The sequence below is a fragment of the Pseudophryne corroboree genome, chromosome 9, assembly GCF_028390025.1.
Source record: "Pseudophryne corroboree isolate aPseCor3 chromosome 9, aPseCor3.hap2, whole genome shotgun sequence".
Lineage (NCBI taxonomy): Eukaryota > Metazoa > Chordata > Amphibia > Anura > Myobatrachidae > Pseudophryne > Pseudophryne corroboree.
In genome coordinates, this window is record NC_086452.1 from 394,164,104 (window position 1) to 394,187,903 (window position 23,800).

Sequence of the window (23,800 nt, forward strand, 5' to 3'; positions counted from 1 at the left end):
TCGAAGGAGTATCATCATTTCGGCCATTACTTTGGTAAAGACCCGGGGCGCCGTGGACAAACCAAACGGCAGCGTCTGAAACTGATAGTGGCAGTTCTGTACCACAAACCTGAGGTACCCTTGGTGAGAAGGGTAAATTGGGACATGGAGGTAAGCATCCTTGATGTCCAGAGACACCATATAATCCCCTTCTTCCAGGTTCGCGATCACCGCTCTGAGTGACTCCATCTTGAATTTGAACCTCTGTATGTAAGTGTTCAAAGATTTTAGATTTAAAATAGGTCTCACCGAGCCATCCGGCTTCGGTACCACAAACAGCGTGGAATAATACCCCTTTCCCTGTTGCAGGAGGGGTACCTTGATTATCACCTGCTGTGAATACAGCTTGTGAATGGCTTCCAATACCGCCTCCCTGTCGGAGGGAGACGTCGGTAAGGCAGACTTTAGGAAACGGCGAGGGGGAGACGTCTCGAATTCCAATTTGTACCCCTGAGATACCACCTGAAGGATCCAGGGGTCCACTTGTGAGTGAGCCCACTGCGCGCTGAAATTCTTGAGACGGGCCCCCAACGTGCCTGAGTCCGCTTGTAGAGCCCCAGCGTCATGCTGAGGACTTGGCAGAAGCGGGAGAGGGCTTCTGTTCCTGGGAACTGGCTGTTTGCTGCAGCCTTTTTCCTCTCCCTCTGCCACGGGGCAGAAATGAGGAGCCTTTCGCCCGCTTGCCCTTATGGGGCCGAAAGCACTGCGCCTGATAATACGGCGTCTTTTTATGTTGAGAGGCTACCTGGGGTAAAAATGTGGATTTCCCAGCAGTTGCCGTGGATACCAGGTCCGATAGACCTACCCCAAATAACTCCTCCCCTTTATAAGGCAATACTTCCATATGCCTTTTGGAATCAGCATCACCTGACCACTGCCGCGTCCATAACCCTCTTCTGGCAGATATGGACAGCGCACTTACTCTTGATGCCAGTCGGCAAATATCCCTCTGTGCATCACGCATATATAAAAATGCATCTTTTAAATGCTCTATAGTCCGTAATATACTGTCCCTATCCAGGGTATCAATATTTTCAGTCAGGGAATCCGACCAAGCCACCCCAGCACTGCACATCCAGGCTGAGGCGATTGCTGGTCGCAGTATAACACCCGTGTGAGTGTATATACATTTTAGGATATTCTCCTGCTTTCTGTCAGCAGGTTCCTTAAGGGCGGCCGTATCCGGAGACGGTAGTGCCACCTGTTTTGACAAGCGTGTGAGCGCTTTATCCACCCTAGGAGGTGTTTCCCAACGTGCCCTATCCTCTGGCGGGAACGGGTATGATGCCAATAACTTTTTAGGAATTATCAGTTTTTTAATCGGGAGAAACCCACGCTTCATCACACACTTCATTTAATTCCTCAGATGCAGGAAAAAATAAGATTTTACTTACCGATAAATCTATTTCTCGTAGTCCGTAGTGGATGCTGGGGACTCCGTCAGAACCATGGGGATATAGCGGCTCTGCAGGAGACAGGGCACAATAATAAAAGCTTTAGGATCAGGTGGTGTGCACTGGCTCCTCCCCCTATGACCCTCCTCCAAGCCTCAGTTAGGATACTGTGCCCAGACGAGCGTGCATAATAAGGAAGGATATTGAATCCCGGGTAAGACTCATACCAGCCACACCAATCACACCGTACAACCTGTGATCTGAACCCAGTTAACAGTATGATAACAACGAAGGAGCCTCTGAAAAGATGGCTCACAACAAGAATAACCTGATTTTTGTAACAATAACTATGTACAAGTATTGCAGACAATCCGCACTTGGGATGGGCGCCCAGCATCCACTACGGACTACGAGAAATAGATTTATCGGTAAGTAAAATCTTATTTTCTCTGACGTCCTAGTGGATGCTGGGGACTCCGTCAGGACCATGGGGATTATACCAAAGCTCCCAAACGGGCGGGAGAGTGCGGATGACCCTGCAGCACCGAATGAGAGAACTCCATGTCCTCCTCAGCCAGGGTATCAAATTTGTAGAATTTAGCAAACGTGTTTTCCCCTGACCAAGTAACTGCTCGGCAAAGTTGTAAAGCCGAGACCCCTCGGGCAGTCGCCCAAGATGAGCCCCCTTCCTTTTGGAATGGGCTTTTACCGATTTTGGCTGTGGCAGGCCTGCCACAGAATGTGTAAACTGAATTGTATTACAAATCCAGCGAGCAATCGTCTGCTTAGAAGCAGGAGCACCCATCTTGTTGGGTGCATACAGGCTAAACAGCGAGTCAGATTTTCTGACTCCAGCCTTCCTGGAAACATATTTTTCAGGGCCCTGACAACGTCAAGTAACTTGGAGTCCTCCAAGTCCCTAGTACCCGCAGGTACCACAATAGGTTGGTTCATGTGAAAAACAGAAAACACCTTAAGGAGAAATTGAGGACGAGTCCTCAATTCTGCCCTGTCAGAATGAAAAATTAAGTAAGGGCTTTATATATGATAAAGCCGCCAATTCTGACACACGCCTGGCTGAAGCCAGGGCTAATAGCATCGTCACCTTCCATGTGAGATATTTTAAGTCCACAGTGGTGAGTGGTTCAAACCAATGTGACTTTAGGAAACTCAAAACAACATTGAGATCCCAAGGTGCCACTGGGGCACAAAAGGAGGCTGTATATGCAGTACCCCTTTTACAAACATCTGAACGTCAGGCACTAAAGCCAGTTCTTTCTGGAAGAAATTCGACAGGGCCGAAATTTGAACCTTAATGGACCCTAATTTTAGGCCCATAGACAGTCCTGTTTTCAGGAAATGTAGGAAACGACCCAGTTGGAATTCCTCTGTAGGGGCCTTCTTGGCCTCACACCACGCAACATATCTTCGCCAAATGCGGTGAAAATGTTTTGCGGTTACATCCTTCCTGTCTTCGACCAGGGTAGGGATGACTTCATCTGGAATGCCCTTTCAGGATCCGGCGTTCAACCGCCATGCCGTCAAACGCGGCCGCGGTAAGTCTTGGAACAGACAAGGCCCCTGCTGGAGCAGGTCCTTTTCTTAAAGGTAGAGGCCACGGGTCTTCCGTGAACATCTCTTGAAGTTTCGGGTACCAAGTCCTTCTTGGCCAATCCGGAACCACGAGTATCATTCTTACTCATCTCCCTCTTATGATTTTCAGTACTTTTTGTATGAGAGGCATAGGAGGGAACACATACTCTGACTGGTACATCCACAGTGTTACCAGAGCGTCCACCGCTATTGCCTGAGGGTCCCTTAACCTGGCGCAATATCTAGTTTTTTGTTCAGGCGGGACGCCATCATGTCCACCTTTGGTTTTTCACAACGGTTTACAATCATGTGGAAGACTTCCCGATGAAGTCCCCACTCTCCCGGGTGGAGCTCATGCCTGCTGAGGAAGTCTGCTTCCCAGTTTTCCACTCCCGGAATGAACACTGCTGAGAGTGTTATCACATGATTTTTCGCCCAGCGAAGAATCCTTGCAGTTTCTGCCATTTCCCTCCTGCTTCTTGTGCCGCCCTGTCTGTTTACGTGGGCGACTGCCGTGATGTTGTCCCACTGGATCAATACCGGCTGACCTTGAAGCAGAGGTCTTGCTAAGCTTAGAACATTGTAAATTGCCCTTAGCTCCAGTATATTTATGTGGAGAGAAGTCTCCAGACTTGATCACACTCCCTGGAAATTTTTTCCCTGTGTGACTGCTCCCCAGCCTCTCAGGCTGGCATCCGTGGTCACCAGGACCCAGTCCTGAATGCCGAATCTGCGGCCCTTTCATAGATGAGCACTCTGCAGCCACCGCAGAAGAAACACCCTTGTCCTTGGAGACAGGGTTATCCGCTGATGCATCTGAAGATGCGATCCGGACCATTTTTCCAGCAGATCCCACGTAAAGGTTCTTGCGTGAAATCTACCGAATGGGATCGCTTTGTAAGAAACCACCATTTTTCACAGGATCCTTGTGCAATGATGCACTGATACTTTTCCTGGTTTTAGGAGGTTCCTGACTAGCTCGGATAACTCCCTGGCTTTCTTCTCCGGGAGAAAACATCCTTTTCTGGACTGTGTCCAGAATCATCCCTAGGAACAGTAGACGTGTCGTCGGAAAAAACTGCGATTTTGGAATATTTAGAATCCACTCGTGCTGTCGTAGAACTACTTAAGATAGTGCTACTCCGACCTCCAACTGTTCTCTGGACCTTGCCCTTATCAGGAAAGCGTCCATATTTCTTTTAAGAAGAATCATCATTTCGGCCATTACCTTGGTAAAGACCCGGGGTGCCGTGGACAATCCAAACGGCAGCGTCTGAACTGATAGTGACAGTTCTGTACCACGAACCTGAGGTACCCTTGGTGAGAAGGGCAAATTTGGACATGTAGGTAAGCGTCCCTGATATCCAGTGACACCATATCGTCCCCTTCTTCCTGGTTCGCTATCACTGCTCTGAGTGACTCCATCTTGATTTGAACGCTTGTATGTAAGTGTTCAAATATTTCAGATCTCACCTAGCCGTCTGGCTTCAGTACCACAATATAGTGTGGAATAATACCCCTTCCCTTGTTGTAGAAGGGGTACTTTGATTATCACCTGCTGGGAATACAGCCTGTGAATTGTTCCCAATACTGCCTCCCTGTCGGAGGGAGACGTTGGTAAAGCAGACTTCAGGAACTTGTGAGGGGGAGACGTCTCGAATTTCCAATGTACACCTGGGATACTACGTGTAGGATCCAGGAGTCCACTTGTGAGTGAGCCCACTGCGTGCTGAAACTCTTGAGATGACCCCCTACCGCACCCGAGTCCGCTTGTACGGCCCCAGCGTCATGCTGCGGACTTGGCAGAAGCTGTGGAGGGCTTCTGTTCCTGGGAATGGGCTGCCTGCTGCAGTCTTCTTCCCTTTCCTCTACCCCTGGGCAGATATGACTGGCCCTTTTGCCCGCCTGCCCTTATGGGGACGAAAGGACTGAGACTGAAAAGACTGTGTCCTTTTCTGCTGAGATGTGACTTGGGGTAACAAAAGGTGGATTTTTCAGCTGTTGCCATGGCCACCAGGTCCGATGGACCGCCCCTTTATACGGCAATACTTCCATGTGCCGTCTGGAATCTGCATCACCTGACCACTGTCGTCTGGCAGATATGGACATCACATTTACTCTTGATGCCAGAATGCAAATATCCCTCTGCGCATCTCGCATATATAGAAATGCATCCTTAAAATGCTCTATAGTCAATAAAATCTTGTCCCTGTCAAGGGTATCAATATTTTCAGTCAGGAAATCCGACCAAGCCCCCTCAGCGCTGCACATCCAGGCTGAGGCGATTGATGGTCGTAGTATAACACCAGTATATGTGTATATACTTTTAGGATATTTTTCAGCTTCCTATCAGCTGGCTCCTTGAGGGCTGCCGTATCTGGAGACGGTAACGCCACTTGTTTTTATAAGCGTGTGAGCGCCTTATTCACCCTAAGGTGCGTTTCCCAACTCGCCCTAACTTCTGGCGGGAAAGGGTATACCGCCAATAATTTTCTATCGGAGGAAACCCACGTATCATCACACACTTCATTTAATTTATCTGATTCAGGAAAAACTACAAGTAGTTTATTCACACCCTACATAATACCCTTATTTGTGGTACTTGTAGTATCAGAAATATGTAACACCTCCTTCATTGCCCTTAACATGAAACGTGTGGCCCTAAAGGAAAATACGTTTGTTTCTTCACCGTCGACACTGGAGTCAGTGTCCGTGTCTGTGTCGACCGACTGAGGTAAATGGGCGTTTTTACAAGCCCCTGACGGTGTCTGAGACGCCTGGACAGGTACTAATTTGTTTGCCGGCCGTCTCATGTCGTCAACCGACCTTGCAGCGTGTTGACATTATCACGTAATTCCTAAATAAGCCATCCATTCCAGTGTCGACTCTCTAGAGAGTGACATCACCAATACAGGCAATTTGCTCCGCCTCCTCACCAACATCGTCCTCCTACATGTCGACACACACGTACCGACACACAGCACACACACAGGGAATGCTCTGACAGAGGACAGGACCCCACTAGCCCTTTGGGGAGACAGAGGGAGAGTTTGCCAGCACACACCAAAAACGCTATAATTATACAGGGACAACCCCTTATACAAGTGTTTTCCCTTATAGCATTTTTATATATGTAATCATATCGCCAAATAAGTGCCCCCCCTCTCTGTTTTAACCCTGTTTCTGTAGTGCAGTGCAGGGGAGAGCCTGGGAGCCTTCCTCACAGCAGAGCTGAGCAGGAAAATGGCGCCGTGTGCTGAGGAGAATAGGCCCCGCCCCCTTTTCGGCGGGCTCTTCTCCCGGAGTTTGTGAGATCTGGCAGGGGTTAAATACATCCATATAGCCTCAAGGGCTATATGTGATGTATTTTAGCCATAAAAAGGTATTATACATTGCTGCCCAGGGCGCCCCCCCCAGCGCCCTGCACCCTCAGTGACAGTTGGTGACTGTTGGTGAAGTGTGCTGACAACAATGGCGCACAGCTGCAGTGCTGTGCGCTACCTTATGAAGACTGAAAGTCTTCTGCCGCCTGTTTCTGGACCTCTTCAACTTCGGCATCTGCAAGGGGGGTCGGCGGCACGGCTCCGGGACGAACCCCAGGGTGAGACCTGTGTTCCGACTCCCTCTGGAGCTAATGGTGTCCAGTAGCCTAAGAAGCAAATCCATCCTGCACGCAGGTGAGTTTTCTTCTCTCCCCTAAGTCCCTCGTAGCAGTGAGCCTGTTGCCAGCAGGACTCACTGAAAATAAAAAACCTAACTTAAACTTTTATTCTAAGCAGCTCAGGAGAGCCACCTAGATTGCACCCTTCTCGTCGGGCACAAAAATCTAACTGAGGCTTGGAGGAGGGGCATAGGGGGAGGAGCCAGTGCACACCACCTGATCCTAAAGCTTTTATTATTGTGCCCTGTCTCCTGCGGAGCCGCTATATCCCCATGGTCCTGACGGAGTCCCCAGCATCCACTAGGACGTCAGAGAAACTACAGGTAGTTTTTTCTCACCAAACATAATACCCTTTTTAGTGGTACTTGTACTATCAGAAATGTGTAAAACATTTTTCATTGCCTCAATCATGTAACGTGTGGCCCTACTGGAAGTCACATTCGTCTCTTCATCGTCGACACTGGAGTCAGTATCCGTGTCGGCGTCTGTATCTGCCATCTGAGGTAGCGGGCGTTTTAGAGCCCCTGATGGTCTTTGAGACGCCTGGACAGGCACAAGCTGAGTAGCCGGCTGTCTCATGTCATCAACCGTCTTTTGTAAAGAGCTGACACTTTCACGTAAATCCTTCCATAAGCTCATCCACTCAGGTGTCGACTCCCTAGGGGATGACATCACCATTACAGGCAATTGCTCCGCCTCCACATCATTTTCCTCTTCATACATGTCGACACAGTCGTACCGACACAGCACACACACAGGGAATGCTCTGATAGAGGACAGGACCCCACTAGCCCTTTGGGGAGACAGAGGGAGAGTATGCCAGCACACACCAGAGCGCTATATATATGTTGGGATAACACCAAACAGAGTGTTTTTCCCTTTATAGCTGCTGTGTATATTATACTGCGCCTAATTAGTGCCCCCCCCCCCCTCTTGTTTTACCCTTTTCTGTAGTGCAGGACTGCAGGGGAGAGTCAGGGAGACGTCCTTCCAGCGGAGCTGTGAGGGAAAATGGTGCCAGTGTGCTGAGGAGAAAAGTCCGCCGAGAAGGGGGCGGAGCCTTTCTCCCGCTTTTTTTAGGAATCTGGCAGGGGTTAATATACATCCATATAGCCCTGGGGGTTATATGTGATGTAATTTAGCCAGCCAAGGTGTTTATATTGCTGCTCAGGGCGCCCCCCCCCCCCAGCGCCCTGCACCCATCAGTGACCGGAGCGTGTGGTGCATGAGGAGCAATGGCGCACAGCTGCAGTGCTGTGCGCTACCTTGGTGAAGACTGATGTCTTCTGCCGCCGATTTTCCGGACCTCTTCTTGCTTCTGGCTCTGTAAAGGGGCCGGCGGCGCGGCTCTGGCACCGGACTCCGAGGCTGGGCCTGTGTTCGGTCCCTCTGGAGCTAATGGTGTCCAGTAGCCTAAGAAGCCCAAGCTGGCTGCAAGCAGGCAGGTTCGCTTCTTCTCCCCTTAGTCCCTCGATGCAGTGAGCCTGTTGCCAGCAGGTCTCACTGAAAATAAAAAACCTAAAACTAACTTTTCCTAAGAAGCTCAGGAGAGCCTCCTAGATTGCACCCAGCTCGGTCGGGCACAAAAATCTAGGGGGAGGGGCCAGTGCACACCAGGTAGTCCTAAAGCTTTTCTTTTTGTGCCCAGTCTCCTGCAGAGCCGCTATTCCCCATGGTCCTTACGGAGTTCCCAGCATCCACTAGGACGTCAGAGAAAAGGGATAAAGTCACTGTGGTTGAGAGAGACTATGCTGAGAATCGGATGTATGAGTGGGCTTATAACCCATCTGGTAATAGATTTGCTGGCCGGGGAAGGAGGAGAATGTAACAACGGGGAAGAAAAAACTTTGAGACTGATTCTTCAGGCGGTGGCAATTCATCAGCTAGTGAATCGGATGGAGCGGGAAGACGAGGAAACTCAAAGAAACCCCCTTTAGGCGTAAGCACGCGGGCACAGAGGGAGGCCCGCGGCGATATACTACACGACGAGGGGGACAATGCAAAAGAGGGCAAAAAGGCAGATCAGAAAAAGAGCAAATAGTGATCTCTCTGCAAGAGACTTCACTGTGGCAGAGTTAAAGGTACTGGATCGCAGCCTATCATTCATTCCCACAAATAAGCATGATGCCTTTTCAAGCAAGGTAGATGTTTATAAATTGGACAGAGCTCTCAGGCTTAGGGAGCATTTCAATCAAGCTGCTCCATTTGTACCAGAAACTGATCTACCTATGAAACAGCCCACTTTCTTTGACCCCGTTTCTCAAAATTCTTCCATTCAAAACTTCACAAGGTTGATGGACAACTGTATCTGTGATAAACGACTATGTAATAATCCAAAACGGTACAACTTATCACGGGAGGAGTCTAAAGCACTGTCTGATATCAGTAAATATGAGGACATTGTGATACGCCCCGCCGACAAGGGTGGGGCAATTGTGATAATGGACCTGGAATATTACAAACAGGACATTCTTCTGCAGCTGAATGACACCAGGGTGTATGAAAAACTTGAGTCAGACCAGACTATTGGCTTTAAAAGGGAGATTGACAATTTATTGGCGGAGACAGTGAATATGCAGATCATCACTGAAAAATGTGCAGCAGCATTGACTAAGTCATCCGGTAGTGCCAATATTGTACACGCTCCTCAAATTGCACAAGGACGCAAAATGTCCACCGGGTCGACCAATAATATCGGCCCGAGGTTCCCTGTACTATCCAATCTCTCAATTTTTAGACCATTACCTGCAACCCATAGTGCAGATGCAAAATACATATTTACGGGACACAAGTTTGTTGAAACATCTGGAATGCATTAATGAGTCAACCCCGCCATTTATCTTGTCGACATTGGATGTCGTTCGTTTATACACAAATATCCCTCATCATAAAGGGATTGAGGCGGTGAAAATGATGATCAGTGATAATGCTAACTACACGGGGCCAGATGTGAAGCTATATCTTCGGCTCTTGGAGCTGACTTTGACCCGTAATTATTTTATGTTCAATGGGCAATTTTTTCTGCAACGAAGGGGCTGTACAATGGGGTCCTGTGTGGCCCCTACCAATGCTAATTGCTACATGTTCAATGTTGAACGTAGCATTTTTTTTATCACCACCAGAGATTGCCAAGAACATTCTTGTATACCTACGTTACATCGATGATGTGATTTTGATCTGGACGGGGACCCAGGAACAGCTTGAACAGACCTTGTTGCAAGCAAATATGGCCGATAAAGATATCAAATTTACATACACCATCAGTAAAGAAGAGGATCATTATTTGGACGTTAATATCAAGTCACATGGATCCGGCATCAGCACATCTATTTACCAAAAACCCACAGATCGCAATACTTTATTGATTCCCTCAAGTCATCACCCTCCAGCCCTGAAGAAGGGGCTCCCCTATTCTCAGCTACTACGGGCGCACAGAATATGCAGCAACCCGGATGAAGCATCTACTCTGATGGATGAGATGATAGCCAAATTTATAGCAAGAGGCTATGACCGCACAATGCTTGAATGTGCCAAAGCGAAAGTTTTGTCTATTCCACGCCAAAGTACTATGGAAACTAAGTTGAGAAAGACGAATAAGGATGCTTTTTCATTTGTAAGCACTTTTTCCACAGCCAGTAGGGATATTGTAGGAACAGCCAAAAGACACTGGCCTCTGATTAGTCAGGATCCTGGCCTATCCTCTTTAAAGAACAGTACTATTGTGCCTTGCTACCGCCGTGGACGGAATATCAGAGATCGTATTGTCCGCACAGACATTACATCATTCTCAAAACCTGCTAGCCAACATTTTCTCTCAAAAAAGCCTGGCAACTACCGCTGTACAGGGTGTGTAACCTGCAGTTATCTGGAAAGGGGGAGTACCTTCGCACATCCACACTCTGGAAGGATATATCATATACGACACATCTTTTCATGTAATAGTCGGTATGTAATCTATTTCATCAGATGCCCGTGTGGGCTACTGTATGTCGGGAAGACGACACGACAATTTAAAGAGAGGATGGCGGCTCACCGTTGTACTATAAGACAAGCGTTGGAAGGACAAGCCTGTGACCAGCCGGTTGCACAGCATTTTCGTGAACAGAAGCATCCGTTGGCCTCAATGCAATACAAGATGATAGATCATGTACCAGCATCTATCAGAGGAGGAAATAGTGAGAAAGCCCTATTGAAACTAGAAGCAAGATGGATCTTCAATTTGGGTACTATTGCCCCAGCAGGATTAAATGAACATCTCTCGCTGACATGTTTTCTTTAAAAATGTTGTCTTGTGTATCGTTTTTTGCTTTCTCAGATTTCTTTCAGATTTCTCTATTTTTTTTCTCTATTGTATTCATCACTATGATATGCTGATTGCTCTCTGGTTCTTGCTTACTATCTCCGAGTCTCCATTCTAATTCTATCAGTAGACAGGGGTCATTTAAAACATGCCTTCACTGAATGTATGGTGGTTTTACTATACAGTTTTCTAGTATAATTGTAATTGTTGGTATATTTAGTTGTGCTACCATCCGAGTCTGTGGGTACCAATAAGTGCAAGCCGATTAATAGGCTATGTTCTAAGGTCTCAATTTTATAGTGGGAGGCATGTTCTGAAACCCTTAAATCTATTTGTTAAGATTATGCAATGTGTGTAAATAAGGAAGCGCTACGATGTATTGGTGCTTGGGGCTACACAGTTAAAATGTTTCTGTCTCACTGTTTCCTAGGCAACCTGGACGGCTGCGGGAAGCCTGACGCCGGGCGCTGTGCGATGACATCATGGCGACTGCATGCTGCCGGGGAGCCGCGCTCTGGGTGTGTTCTACTCACTGGTGACCGGTATCTATTTAGGTAAGTGCATGTAATGTATCCGTTTGTACTCTGATGAAGGATTAAACTATCCGAAACGTTAGTACTGTATGTGGTGGTACAGTGTCCGTCTGTGGTTACAAGTCCAGAGAGTGCCGCCTCTATTGTTACGTGTGTATGTGTATGTGTATGTGTATGTGTATGTGTATATATATATATATATATATATATATATATATATATATATATATATATATATATATATATATATATATATATATACATACACACATACATACATACATATACACCTCATGTCAACCCTTTTCCATGTCGAGCTAATGACCGTGTCAGGTGCCGACCTAGTTACCGTCACCCCTTTGATCCACACCCAGCATGCCTATACCCTGCGTGTGTCTGTATCTGCATTTAATCAGCATAAGCTGCTTGTGCTTCTTAGTCGCATCATTTTGCAAGCAAGACATTTACTGGAAAAAGTCAAATGTAAAAGGCGCTCAGGGAGGCTATATGTAAGTGTATACATCTGTAGATGTAAGTCACAACTTACTAGTCACCTTGCCAAACACAAAAGTCCCCTTTTCCAGTCAATCAATATATATTCAGCAGATTGATACCTAATTTTCAGCAAGAAAATACACCATACATTATCAAAGCTGCATTAGACCTGTATGAGGACACATCTTTATTAAAAGGGAACTCGACCATTTATTTTTGCTCCCCTAGTACAGGTTGAGTATCCCATATCCAAATATTCCGAAATACAGAATATTCCGAAATACGGACTTTTTTGAGTGAGAGTGAGATAGTGTAACCATTGTTTTTTGATGACTCAATGTACACACACTTAGTTTAATACACAAGGTTATTAAAAATATTGTATTAAATGACCTTCAGGCTGTGTGTATAAGGTGTATATGAAACATAAATGAATTGTGTGAATGTACACACACTTAGTTTAATGCACAAAGTTATTAAAAATATTGTATTAAATGACCTTCAGGCTGTGTGTATATGGTGTATATGAAACCTAAATCCATTCTGTGCTAATATTTAGGTCCCATCACCATGATATCTCATTATGTTATGCAATTATTCCAAAATACGGAAAAATCAGATATCCAAAATACCTCTGGTCCCAAGCATTTTGGATAAGAGATACTCAACCTGTAATAGATGCCAGCTTACAGATTTTAGCAGGAACGGTTCTGTTTATATTGGCCCCTATCTCAATAAAATTAACGACTGCAGGCTTTAAACTTTATTCAATCTTCTATGGGCATTAGTCAGGAGAAGGTCACCTTCTACTACAGCCTCCATTCCAGCCTTGCCATCTATTAAGTTCTGGCAAACAACTACTGGGATTTGAATACAATTTGCCAAAAGAGCACTAGTGATGTCAAACACAAAGGTCTAGCTGGCAGTCAACATTCTGATTTATCTCAAAAGGTGTTTGATGCCATTTGTGCAGGACAGCAATGGTCTTCCACACCAAAATTCAAAATTATTTTTCGATGGGCCCAACTGTGAAGACCATGATAAAGAAAATAGAAGAAAACCAAAAATCTTCCCCAAACTTGTCAGAACATTGGAAGCACAAGATTTTGTACATGTAGCAATACAATTCTCTTTTGCTGGAATCATGAAAAAACATAAAATCTTCATCCGCCAATCTTTTACAGTTTACATTCAGGTGGGAAGCTTTTTACTTATATGTACCACAGATTTGTCAAACTGCCTGATGGTGAAACATGATTATTTACTTCAGAGAACGTATTTCTATTGCTCCAGAGTCAAAGGCATCCATCGTTTGGCACTATGTATGGTGATCTGCTTATGTGCAGCTGCGCGGCCATGGAAACCAAGCTCTCACATTTAAGCACTCGACAGTCCCATTCTGTGAGCTTTGCCTGGCCTACAGGTTTGCAGCTGAGCTGAAGTTGCTCTTCGACTTCACAATAAAAACCTACAGTTGTAGAATTAAACATCCAATCACCACATGAATACAATTATCTGTACCTACTCAAGATGCTGAAGCATAGAAGCCTACAAGGGCTTCTATGATGCAAATATTTCTGCATTTTCGTGTTCCAGGGTGAATATCAAACTATTTTTTTATTTGAGTTTATTTATACTAACCATTCTTTTAGTTTGTAATAGTTTTCCAGTCTACTAGTTTCCAAATGTCCAATGTTATACGCCACTGTTGCGCTCTATTTCAACTGATATTTATACTTGCTATGAAACATTTTGTAGACATTATAAGATGGTCTAGAAAATAGTGGGTCTAAAAAGTAAACAGTTATAACTTAAATTTTGACTCTACTAAAAGTCTTATCAACCCAAAAGATTTAATTGGGAAAACTTCCTATTACAAACAAGACCAAAGCCTTACCATTAATGCCATTAAGCTAATGGAAAATGGAAAAATGAAGGAACGATCTATGTAAAAACCACCTCCACAATCGAAATTTAGGGATGAATGGAAATGCAGATTCAACTAATCATTACATTCAGTCTCAACTGCAACATGATTCCAACTAATTATATTATGCCAAAGGATGTCTGATACCAGTTGAATATCATCCTTAAGTTTACATTTCTAATGAAGGGTGCGAGTAATTGTTTCAATACTGGATACATCTTAATTCCTTTATTGATAGGTTCACCAGCAGAGCCAACACCAAGAATGATTATGCTAGATACAGATACAATTATTGGACCAATTTGCCAATAATTTGGTGCTTGACCTGTTTTCTTGTATAGTGCGTATGAACGAATGTTTCAGTAATAAATTGGAGAAAAATCAGTCCCAAATATGATCCTTCAATTGTTGTATTGGTCACCCAAGACAAAAAAATATCGGCCTCAATCTCCTGATATTGTGCAGTATGTGTGCATTCGATAATCTGACCATATTTCCCATGATTACATCAACCTGTTTGTGGAGGTACATATGCAAATTTTGTATTGTAGAAAAAGGTTACAAAACAAACCTCATCACTTAGCATGTTAATCACATATTGTGGCCTTTATTTGCCAAAAAATCACTACGATTGTTGTAACGACCCCCAAAACGAAAATAATCTGACAGGGTACACCTAGCTTTACACCATGCTATAGTTGAAGTGCCATGCAGCAGAATTGCACTTGGAAGATTTGTTCTTCAGTATTTTTAGATTTACTATTTTGAGCATAATACGGATGCTGAAAATGATGACGATTCACACTTTTAGTAGGCTGCTTTTCTCCTATTAAAGAGTGCTTTTTGAAGAAACATGCGTTACTTGACATACAGCCATTTCAAAGAACAGGTTTCAAGATTTCTTTCCTTTAGCATGGACATAGAATACAAACTCTAGGCGAGTCAGAAGAATGACGAGTAGGTTATCTTCAATAACTCAAGAATATTCGATAACCACTATAAACTGCATTCCAATAAGCACATAAATTTCCTTTGAACAAGTGTGGCAACTACTTCTATAAAATCAAATGAATGTACTGATCAAAGTATACATTCACCCAACAGTTGTGTTTCAGTTATTAAGCCAAAACTAAACCATGGTGAATTTTTGGACGTATAAAAAGAATGACCAGAACAATGTTCCAATGATTCAAAGTACTTATACTGTGTGCTGCTAAAATGAAAGTCTTCAAAGACGGAATTAGCAACTGCACGTCTGCCTTACCTGAGCTTCATCAACCAAAAGAAAAGCATAAGATTCAACAAGTTCTTTTTCTAGTCGACCATCAAATTTCAATTGTCTTCTTTTCTCAGTGAACTAAGAAAAGAAAAGAAAAAGTGTGGAATTGGATGCAGGCTTGGGAGTAGACAAAATAAACTTTAAATTTAAGGGGTGAAGATTTCGAACTAGTCTTAACGGCATATCAGGTGTGCTATATTGAAATAACTTAAATCTTTAAAATGCGCAGACCAAGATCTGCATTCTACATTATTTGCCAAGTGTTCACTCACTACTGAATGAAAAAGGACCTTTGGAGTCGACTTGGCAATTCCTATTTAACGGTAAAGAGTACACCGTTTGGGGAATCAATCCTTAGTATTTACTTTTTTAAATCTTGATTTGGCTAAAGATTAAGACAAAAAAAAAAAAAATAGTGATTGCAAATCACTAACTTTTTTTTAAGAATATGTGAATATGTTTTTGCCTGATGCATCCATAACCCTAAAGTCCACGACTGAACATTCTATGCTCACTGACCTCTTTCTCCAAGAATTCATTATGAACCAGTCTGGCAGATTTGTATGAAAAATGTATCTTAGAATTTGCATCCAAGAAAGATGAATGTAGAACGTTCAAAATGTCGTCAAACTCCCGCGAGTCAGAACTAATTGACTGAAGAGCTAAAATATGAAGAAAAAAAAATAAAAATCAGTTACTTTCGAGCTATGTATTTTAATATGTAATATCATAAAATGTATAAGTGCATATTTATCAAATAACTCAAATTCACACAATAACAGGAAGACGTTTTTATTATGTTTTACTTTGCACAATACAAACTTGGAAACCAATTGACAGAAAGTATGCAAATTTACAAAAATCTTTAGACTAAAGAAACTGTATGGGCGCTTAGCAATTGCCATTAATGGAAAACACTGCACATGGGCTAAAGTGGTTAGTGGAGTATCGAATGGTTACGTTTTCCTATTCTCTCCATTTTAATGCAAAGATTAACTACAGCAGAATATTGTAATTTAATGTTTGCCATTGGCAAATTTATGCTCTTAACTCCGTACACACACCATGTTTTCTTCAAGATGAGCCAAATGACTTGCACGTAAATGCTGCTTTAAAATAAATAGAATTCAAAGTATATGAAGATATTTGGTCTGCAGTAATACAAAATTCGTCAGGACATAGAATGACTGCAAGGGCGTTGCCAAGGGAGATAATGAAAGTTTATGAATAATAGCATCCAAAGCTAGGAAGATACTATTTGATCTGCATAGTGCCATTACAGTAACCAAGTTAAATTGCATATGAAGCTGAGAAAAGAGTAGATGAGCATCCAAATAAATTGCATCTTTTTCGCTATAAAACAAAATACCCAAGTAATCCCGGTCTACCACTGAGGCAGTCAACCAAGAATAGTTGCTTAAACTGGCCAAAAATAGGACTGATCCAGCAGAGTAATTAGTCTATTAGGTATTTTTCTTATTAGACTACCACACACGCAGACACTGCTCAGTTATAATCCGATACAGATCATGCCATTAAAATAATCAAATCCACCAATGATTTGGATCAGATTATTCTCACCTCAATGTCACACCATGGTGCTCATTACCATGGTGCTGATTTTTGGGTAGTCCTATGGATAATGTAAGGTGTATCAACAGCGGCATGTCAAAATGGAAATATTTTACTCCAGAACCATTAACATAGTTTAGCAAAAATTGAACATTAAGTGGGTTATTACATTAAAAAAATCCTGCAATGCAAATACACCTGGTACAAGCAAAGTAATCAATATGCATCATGTACCAATAAACATGGCAACAAAAAAACTTGGATAATCACTGAAACAGCTTGGATGTAATTTCAGCTTAACGCAATATATATAGTAACTAGTGTTTGTTACTTCCCCACATACTGTTGAATTCAAGCAGCATTTTGCCAATGAATCATCCGTGAAGAAAAGGCTTGCATGTAGTGGTGAGCTGTTCTACTTTCATTTGCGCGCAAAATTATAAGTTAACTGAATATTAGAAATGGAAACCGAGTGTATCTGGTTGACATTTTTCTGTTGTAATAAACGTTAAACTTGCTGGACAATTGACATCCATGTACTAAATGCACAATTATAAGCAGATTGTAGTATGGAGCTTATAACGGTCAGATGTAAATTAAAAATGAATGGAGGACCACAATTGGTGCAAGATGTGAAAACAGTTTTTTTTTTCTTTAACAAATTTAAAAAAATTGGAAATAAATAGCAAACATCATGTAGAGTCCCAAAAGGTTTTCAAAAACATGACATTAAGTACAGAGCTCAGGTTTCTTATATTTATTGTTAATTACACACATTAGGAGTTAAAGAACCTGTCATTATTTAAAATTAGGAAAATGATGCCGCCACTGGGACACTAGCATATTCACAAAGTGATATAGTCCCAAAGGTCAAATAGCTTTATTCTACACTATCAAGTGTCATACTAAATGGTCCTATAAATTGCTGTTTTCATGTTTGTTTGATTATTTGTTTATGTAGTCTGTAATTGGGCTTTGCGGAACCCTTGCGCCGCCATATAAATAAAGGATAATAATATTAATAATAAAGACAAGACTGCTTTAGACCACAAAGATTTCATTCCTAGTTAAATTAGGAAATTCATTTAATATCTTTTCAGAAGCATGCACTCCCTTCTCTATAAGGTTGTCCTTAAAAAACGTTCCCACTATTTGCACAACCATGAACATATATGAAAAGCTAGTTTACTCGAGAAAGATGTCAAATGTACACAGTTTAACTAAACAAAGTTGTACAAACACAACTGCTTCAAGCAGAAAGAACGGATATAACTTAAACATGCCTTTCTTTCCAAAATATACCAACTGTATAAAGTTTTTTAAAAAAAATGACAAGTTTTTAAAGCACTGGCATGTATTTCAATAAACAGCTGTTCTACTTTCACGTATGAAAGAGGCTGCTCATGGAAGTTACTAATAAGGGATAGTTGCCGTCATTCAAACTCCGCTGCCCAACAACGCGTAGGCGGGGCTACACACCCACTGTGCGCGGATCCTATGTAACAGTGCGGCATCGTTACTACCTACAGTAGCCGGAGTGATGTAAACCTTACAATCATCTCCCCGCCGCCTCAATGTCTGGCGTGCACTGGCCCCAAAGGATCTACACTGGCCCCTCGAGCAATCGCGGAACTTCACCCATGAGCATTGGGCAGCATGCACGGTGCCCTAGGTTACACACAATGTATATGCGAGATTAACACGAGGTGACCACCTTTCTTTTCCCTGCTCTTCCTCGGAATCTGAAATCGCTTCCTGGGTGGCTCTTCTGGGGATGTGACCCCCTGCCCGTCGCAGTTTTCAGCCCTCATCTGTTCGCCGGTGAAGCTGCTGTGCCTGCGCCTGTAGCCCGGCATCTTCTCCAGCAGTTCGCCATTTTGTGTGGCGCCCAGTCTTCCTTCTTCAGCTGCCAGTCTCGTGCTTCCGCCGCCCACGCCGCTGCCGTCCATAGACGCGGCGGGCTTCTCTTCCTCCATAGCCGAGGCGCCTTCTCTCTCCCTGGAGCCGTACGACATCGCCCTCACCACAGAAGGACGTCACTTTGTCCGCCCGTTAAGGTCGCTCCCCACAACCCCCCACTCCGTGCGTGGTCGCGCTATCGCCGGCCCGGTGTCTGCGAGCTTGTCCCTAGTAGTCGAAGCGAGGCTGGCACATTCTTCTCAGGCTGCTCCCTCACGGCGCCATCTCACGAAGCGGGGTTGTCTCCTGCTCACATGTCCCTCTCCCTGCCTATATTATTTCGCTGCTCCGTCCCGTCCCACCCCCACTCCTTCTCCGACTCAGCCCAAGGCGGGGCGATTGGAGCACTGACCAATGGGCGCTCGCCGCCCGGTAAGCTGTGGCCAATAGAGACGAGGCAGAGATTTCCTCTCTCAGAGACAGAGACGGGCCGCCGCCATTTTGAGGCTGGTTGTTTCACTCTGGTAGATTGCAGATACGCGTCGCGGGCGTGCCGAGCGCCGCTCTCTCGTGTGGATGTCGTCAGTGTCACGGACGCTCCGTCTCGATTTGAGCAGAGTTGTTCCGCGTATAGTTTTTTCTAATATCCCGGCCGTCGGTTTGGTGATTAGAGCGCCACGATCCGATCATGGCGGCGCTGGGGGAGATGGCGCAGGTTTACTTATACTGCAGCATATAGAGATCTAACCAGCTGTTTAATTGCTGGTTGTATTGGAGTCAAAAAGGCCGATGTTGTGGTAATATACCAATCAGCTTTGCAGATGTATATAGTGGGGGGGGGGGGGGGTTTGTTTTTTTTTCCTATGAGTTATTTATAAAGTGCATGGTGTCAGTCTCTCCTGATATGCTCCGCTTTCGGTGAAACAGTCCCAGCCTGGAGCCGATTTTTTTTGCCCCGTACTGTTGTTTCGGGAGCATGAGGGGCGGGTCTGCAGTCTCGATGTCGCATCTTTGCAGTGTGGTCTATGTTAACGTGGCACTGGCAACTGTTGACTGTGTGTAGTAAATGAGTGGACATGAACAATCGCTTTATTATGTTTGGTATATAAAACTCTGTTTTGTAATTCTGACATTGATATGAAATGGTAATTTTTTTTTTTTAATATAAAACAACTTTTTACAGTCTTTGTACTATTCCATTAGGCATATTTAACCATCATTCAATTGCACATTTGTTGCCTTGACATGTCTTTTGAGAAGTGAGCTTGGACACCTTACTCCAAAATCTTGCCGGTCAAAGATGCTCGAATTGATAGCTTCACGATTTGTAATATTTGCACAACAAATTGGGAAGATCGTTCAGTGAGTACGCAGATTTGTGTTGTACGGCCCATCGTATGATATCGTATGTGGCGCTGTCCAGTGTAATGAAGGATGGACCAAGGTGTCATCAGTACATCGCAATGTGTGTATGGCAATCTTGCATGGACCGGGGCTAAGTGAATTCATCCTGACAATCTGCAAGATGCCTGACACAACCAAGACTGTGTAAAACAACAACTTTTTACACCGTCTTGGTACTATTCCATTAGGCATATTTAACAATCATTCAATTGCACATTTGTTGCCTTGACATGTCTTTTGAGAAGTGAGCGTGGACACCATACTCCAAAATCTTTCCGGTCAAAGATGCTCGAATTGATAGCTTCACGATTTGTAATATTTGCACAACAAATTGGGAAGATCGTTCAGTGAGTATGCAGGCTAGTGTTGTGCGCCCAATCAGATGATATCGTATGTGGCGCTGTCCAGTGTAATGAAGGATGGACCAAGGTGTCATCAGTACATCGCAATGTGTGTATGGCAATCTTGCATGGAACGGGGCTAAGTGAATTCATCCTGACAATCTGCAAGATGCCCGACACTCTAGTGTGTACACTGCTAAAGTGTGGGAGCATTCACTTGTAAAGCTTATGTAAATGTGCCGTAGTTCTCAATCTGCTTTTACACACACACAGCCCATAAAAATCTACAGAACATGCTGAGAAACTCCTAATCCCACTCCCTTCTAATATTGGTCTAAAAGGTTCTGGTACCTTAACCAAAGTTACAGGGTTTTACCCTGGAACATCCTCAGTTTTTTCAATAAGCTTTGGCACATCCTCTCTATCTTATGCTCTTATCCATGACAAAACATTCGTAAAAACAAGCGTGTCAACATGGGCAGGCAGGCATGAAACTTTGACATTTGGTGATTACTCATCAGGGGTGGAGTGAAGACATCTTCTGGACTGCAGCAGAGGAGTGTTGGATTGTCTGCGCAGAATGGTTAGTATTGAATGTGAAGTTTAGTTTATAAGTACATTTTTTAAGACTGCCAGTAAATTGTTTCCAACCTGGCACTTTCATCTCGCAATAACCAATGGCACTGCGGTGGAATTCCACAAAATCTTGTGTGTATAACACTTTTCTCTTATGTCCTAGAGAATGCTGGGGACTCCGTAAGGACCATGGGGTATAGACGGGCTCCGCAGGAGACATGGGCACTATAAAGAACTTTAGAATGGGTGTGCACTGGCTCCTCCCTCTATGCCCCTCCTCCAGACCTCAGTTAGATCCTGCGCCCAGAGGAGATTGGGTGCATTACAGGGGAGCTCTCCTGAGTTTCTCTGAAAAATAATTGTTAGGTTTTTATTTTCAGGGAGCACTGTTGGCAACAGGCTCCCTGCATCCTGGGACTGAGGAGAGAGAAGCAGACCTACTTAAGTGATAGGCTCTGCTTCTTAGGCTACTGGACACCATTAGCTCCAGAGGGAGTCGGAACGCAGGTCTCCCCTCGCCGTTCGTCCCAGAGCCGCGCCGCCGTCCTCACAGAGCCGGAAGATAGAAGCCGGGTGAGTATAAGAAGAAAAGAAGACTTCTTAGGCGGCAGAAGACTTCAGATCTTCCCTGAGGTAAGCGCGCAGCGGTAACGCGCGCCATTGCTCCCACACACAACACACACTAGCAGGCACTGATGGGCGCAGGGGGGGCGCCCTGGGCAGCAATATAAACCTCTAAGTCTGGCATTTATATGTATATAGGCTGCGGAGGCAGTAATTATAAAAATCCCCCGCCAGTTTTATACATTTGAGCGGGACCGAAGTCCGCCGCTGGAGGGGGCGGAGCTTGGTCCCTCAGCACTAACCAGCGCCATTTTCTCCACAGAGAACTGCAGAGAAGCTGGCCCCCCGGTCTCTCCCCTGCTGAACACGGTGACACAGGGCTGAAAAGAGGGGGGCACTTGTAAGGCGCAGTGAGTGTGTTACACAGTTAATTATATATAAAAGCGCTATATTATCTGGGAAATTGTTTCCAGTGTCAGTTGGCACTGGGTGTGTGCTGGCATACTCTCTCTCTCTCCAAAGGGCCTTATTGGGGAACTGTCTCCTTATAACTATATCCCTGTGTGTGTTGGGGTGTCGGTACGAGGGTGTCGGCATGTCTGATGCGGAAGGCTCATCTAAGGAGGAGGTGGAGCCGATGATTGTGGTGTCTCCGTCGGCAACGCCAACTCATGATTGATTGGACATGTGGAATGTTTTAAATGCAAATGTGACCTTATTACATAAGAGAATGGACAAAGCAGAGTCCAGGGAAAAAGCAGGGAGTCAATCCACGGCTTCGACTGTGTCACAGGGCCCTTCTGGGTCTCAAAAATGTCCCCTATCCCAAATAGCAGACACTGATACCGACACGGATTCTGACTCCAGTGTCGACTACAATGATGCGAGGTTACACCCAAGGGTCTCCAAAAGTATTCATTATATGATTATTGCAATAAAAGATGTTTTTCATATCACAGATGAAACCTCTGTCCCTGACACGAGGGTGCGCATGTATAAGGAAAAGAAACCTGAGGTATCCTTTCCCCCATCTCATGAGCTGAACGAGTTATTTGAAAAAGCTTGGGAAACTCCAGACAAAAAGCTGCAGGTTCCCAAGAGGATTCTTATGGCTTATCCTTTCCCTGCACAGGACAGGGTACGTTGGGAATCCTCACCCAGGGTGGACAAGGCTTTAACGCGCCTGTCCAAGAAGGTGGCGTTACCGTCTCCAGACACGGCAGCCCTCAAGGATCCTGCTGATCGCAGACAGGAAACTACTTTAAAATCTATTTATACGCATACGGGTGCTTTACTCAGACCGGCAATAGCATCGGCATGGGTATGTAGCGCAGTTGCAGCTTGGACAGATACCTTGTCAGCTGACCTTGATACCCTAGACAGGGATACCATTTTATTGACCTTAGGTCATATTAAAGATGCAGTCTTATATATGAGAGACGCTCAAAGAGACGTTGGGCTGCTAGGTTCGAGAGCCAACGCCATGGCGATTTCTGTTAGGCGAGCCCTGTGGACCCGCCAATGGATGGGTGATGCCGACTCGAAGCATATGGAGGTTTTACCATACAAAGGTGAAGTTTTATTTGGGGAAGGTCTCGCGGACCTGGTTGCCACAGCTACCGCGGGTAAATCAACTTTTTTGCCTTTTGTTCCCCCACAGCAAAAGAAAACTCCACAATATCAGATGCAGTCCTTTCGGTCGCATAAGTCCAGAAGAGGTCGGGGCTCATCCTTCCTCACCAGAGGGTAGAGGGAAGAGAACACCTGCTCCGGCTAGTTCCCAGGAGCAGAAGTCCTCCCCGGCTTCTACTGAATCCACCGCATGACGCTGGGGCTCCACTGAGGGAGTCCGCACCGGTGGGGGCACGTCTTCGACTCTTCAGCCAGGTCTGGGTTCTGTCAGACGTGGATCCTTGGGCGATGGATATTGTATCCCAAGGCTACAAACTGGAATTCAAAGAGGTGCCCCCTCGCCGATTTTTCAAGTCGGCCTTGCCAGCTTCTCCCCCAGAGAGGGAAGTAGGTTTAGCTGCAATTCAAAAGCTGTGTCAACAGCAAGTGGTTGTCAGGGTTCCCCTAGTCTAACAGGGGAAAAGGGTACTATTCAACCCTGTTCGTGGTCCCGAAGCCGGATGGTTCGGTCAGACCCATTTTAAATCTAAAATCCCTAAACCTGTACTTGAAAAAGTTCAAATTCAAGATGGAATCACTCCGGGCAGTGAT

The 23,800-nt window shown here is 44.7% G+C and overlaps 1 protein-coding gene across 3 annotated transcripts in view; it reads right to left on the bottom strand.

Moving 5' to 3' along the window:
* The window catches only part of TASOR (transcription activation suppressor), a 364,408-nt gene extending 345,122 nt beyond the window's left edge, over positions 1-19,286 (bottom strand). For 2 of the 3 annotated variants that reach the window (XM_063940846.1, XM_063940847.1), the window contains exons 1-3: positions 18,508-19,286; positions 15,741-15,883; positions 15,207-15,299 (exon numbers count right to left, since the gene is read on the bottom strand). In XM_063940846.1, the coding sequence (XP_063796916.1) occupies positions 15,207-15,299; positions 15,741-15,883; positions 18,508-18,808 (537 nt within the window). In that variant the 5' untranslated portion in view covers positions 18,809-19,286. The remainder of the gene's footprint in view (positions 1-15,206; positions 15,300-15,740; positions 15,884-18,507) is intronic. The other variant, XM_063940845.1, reaches the window with a different exon arrangement.
* Positions 19,287-23,800: the final 4,514 nt, after the last annotated feature.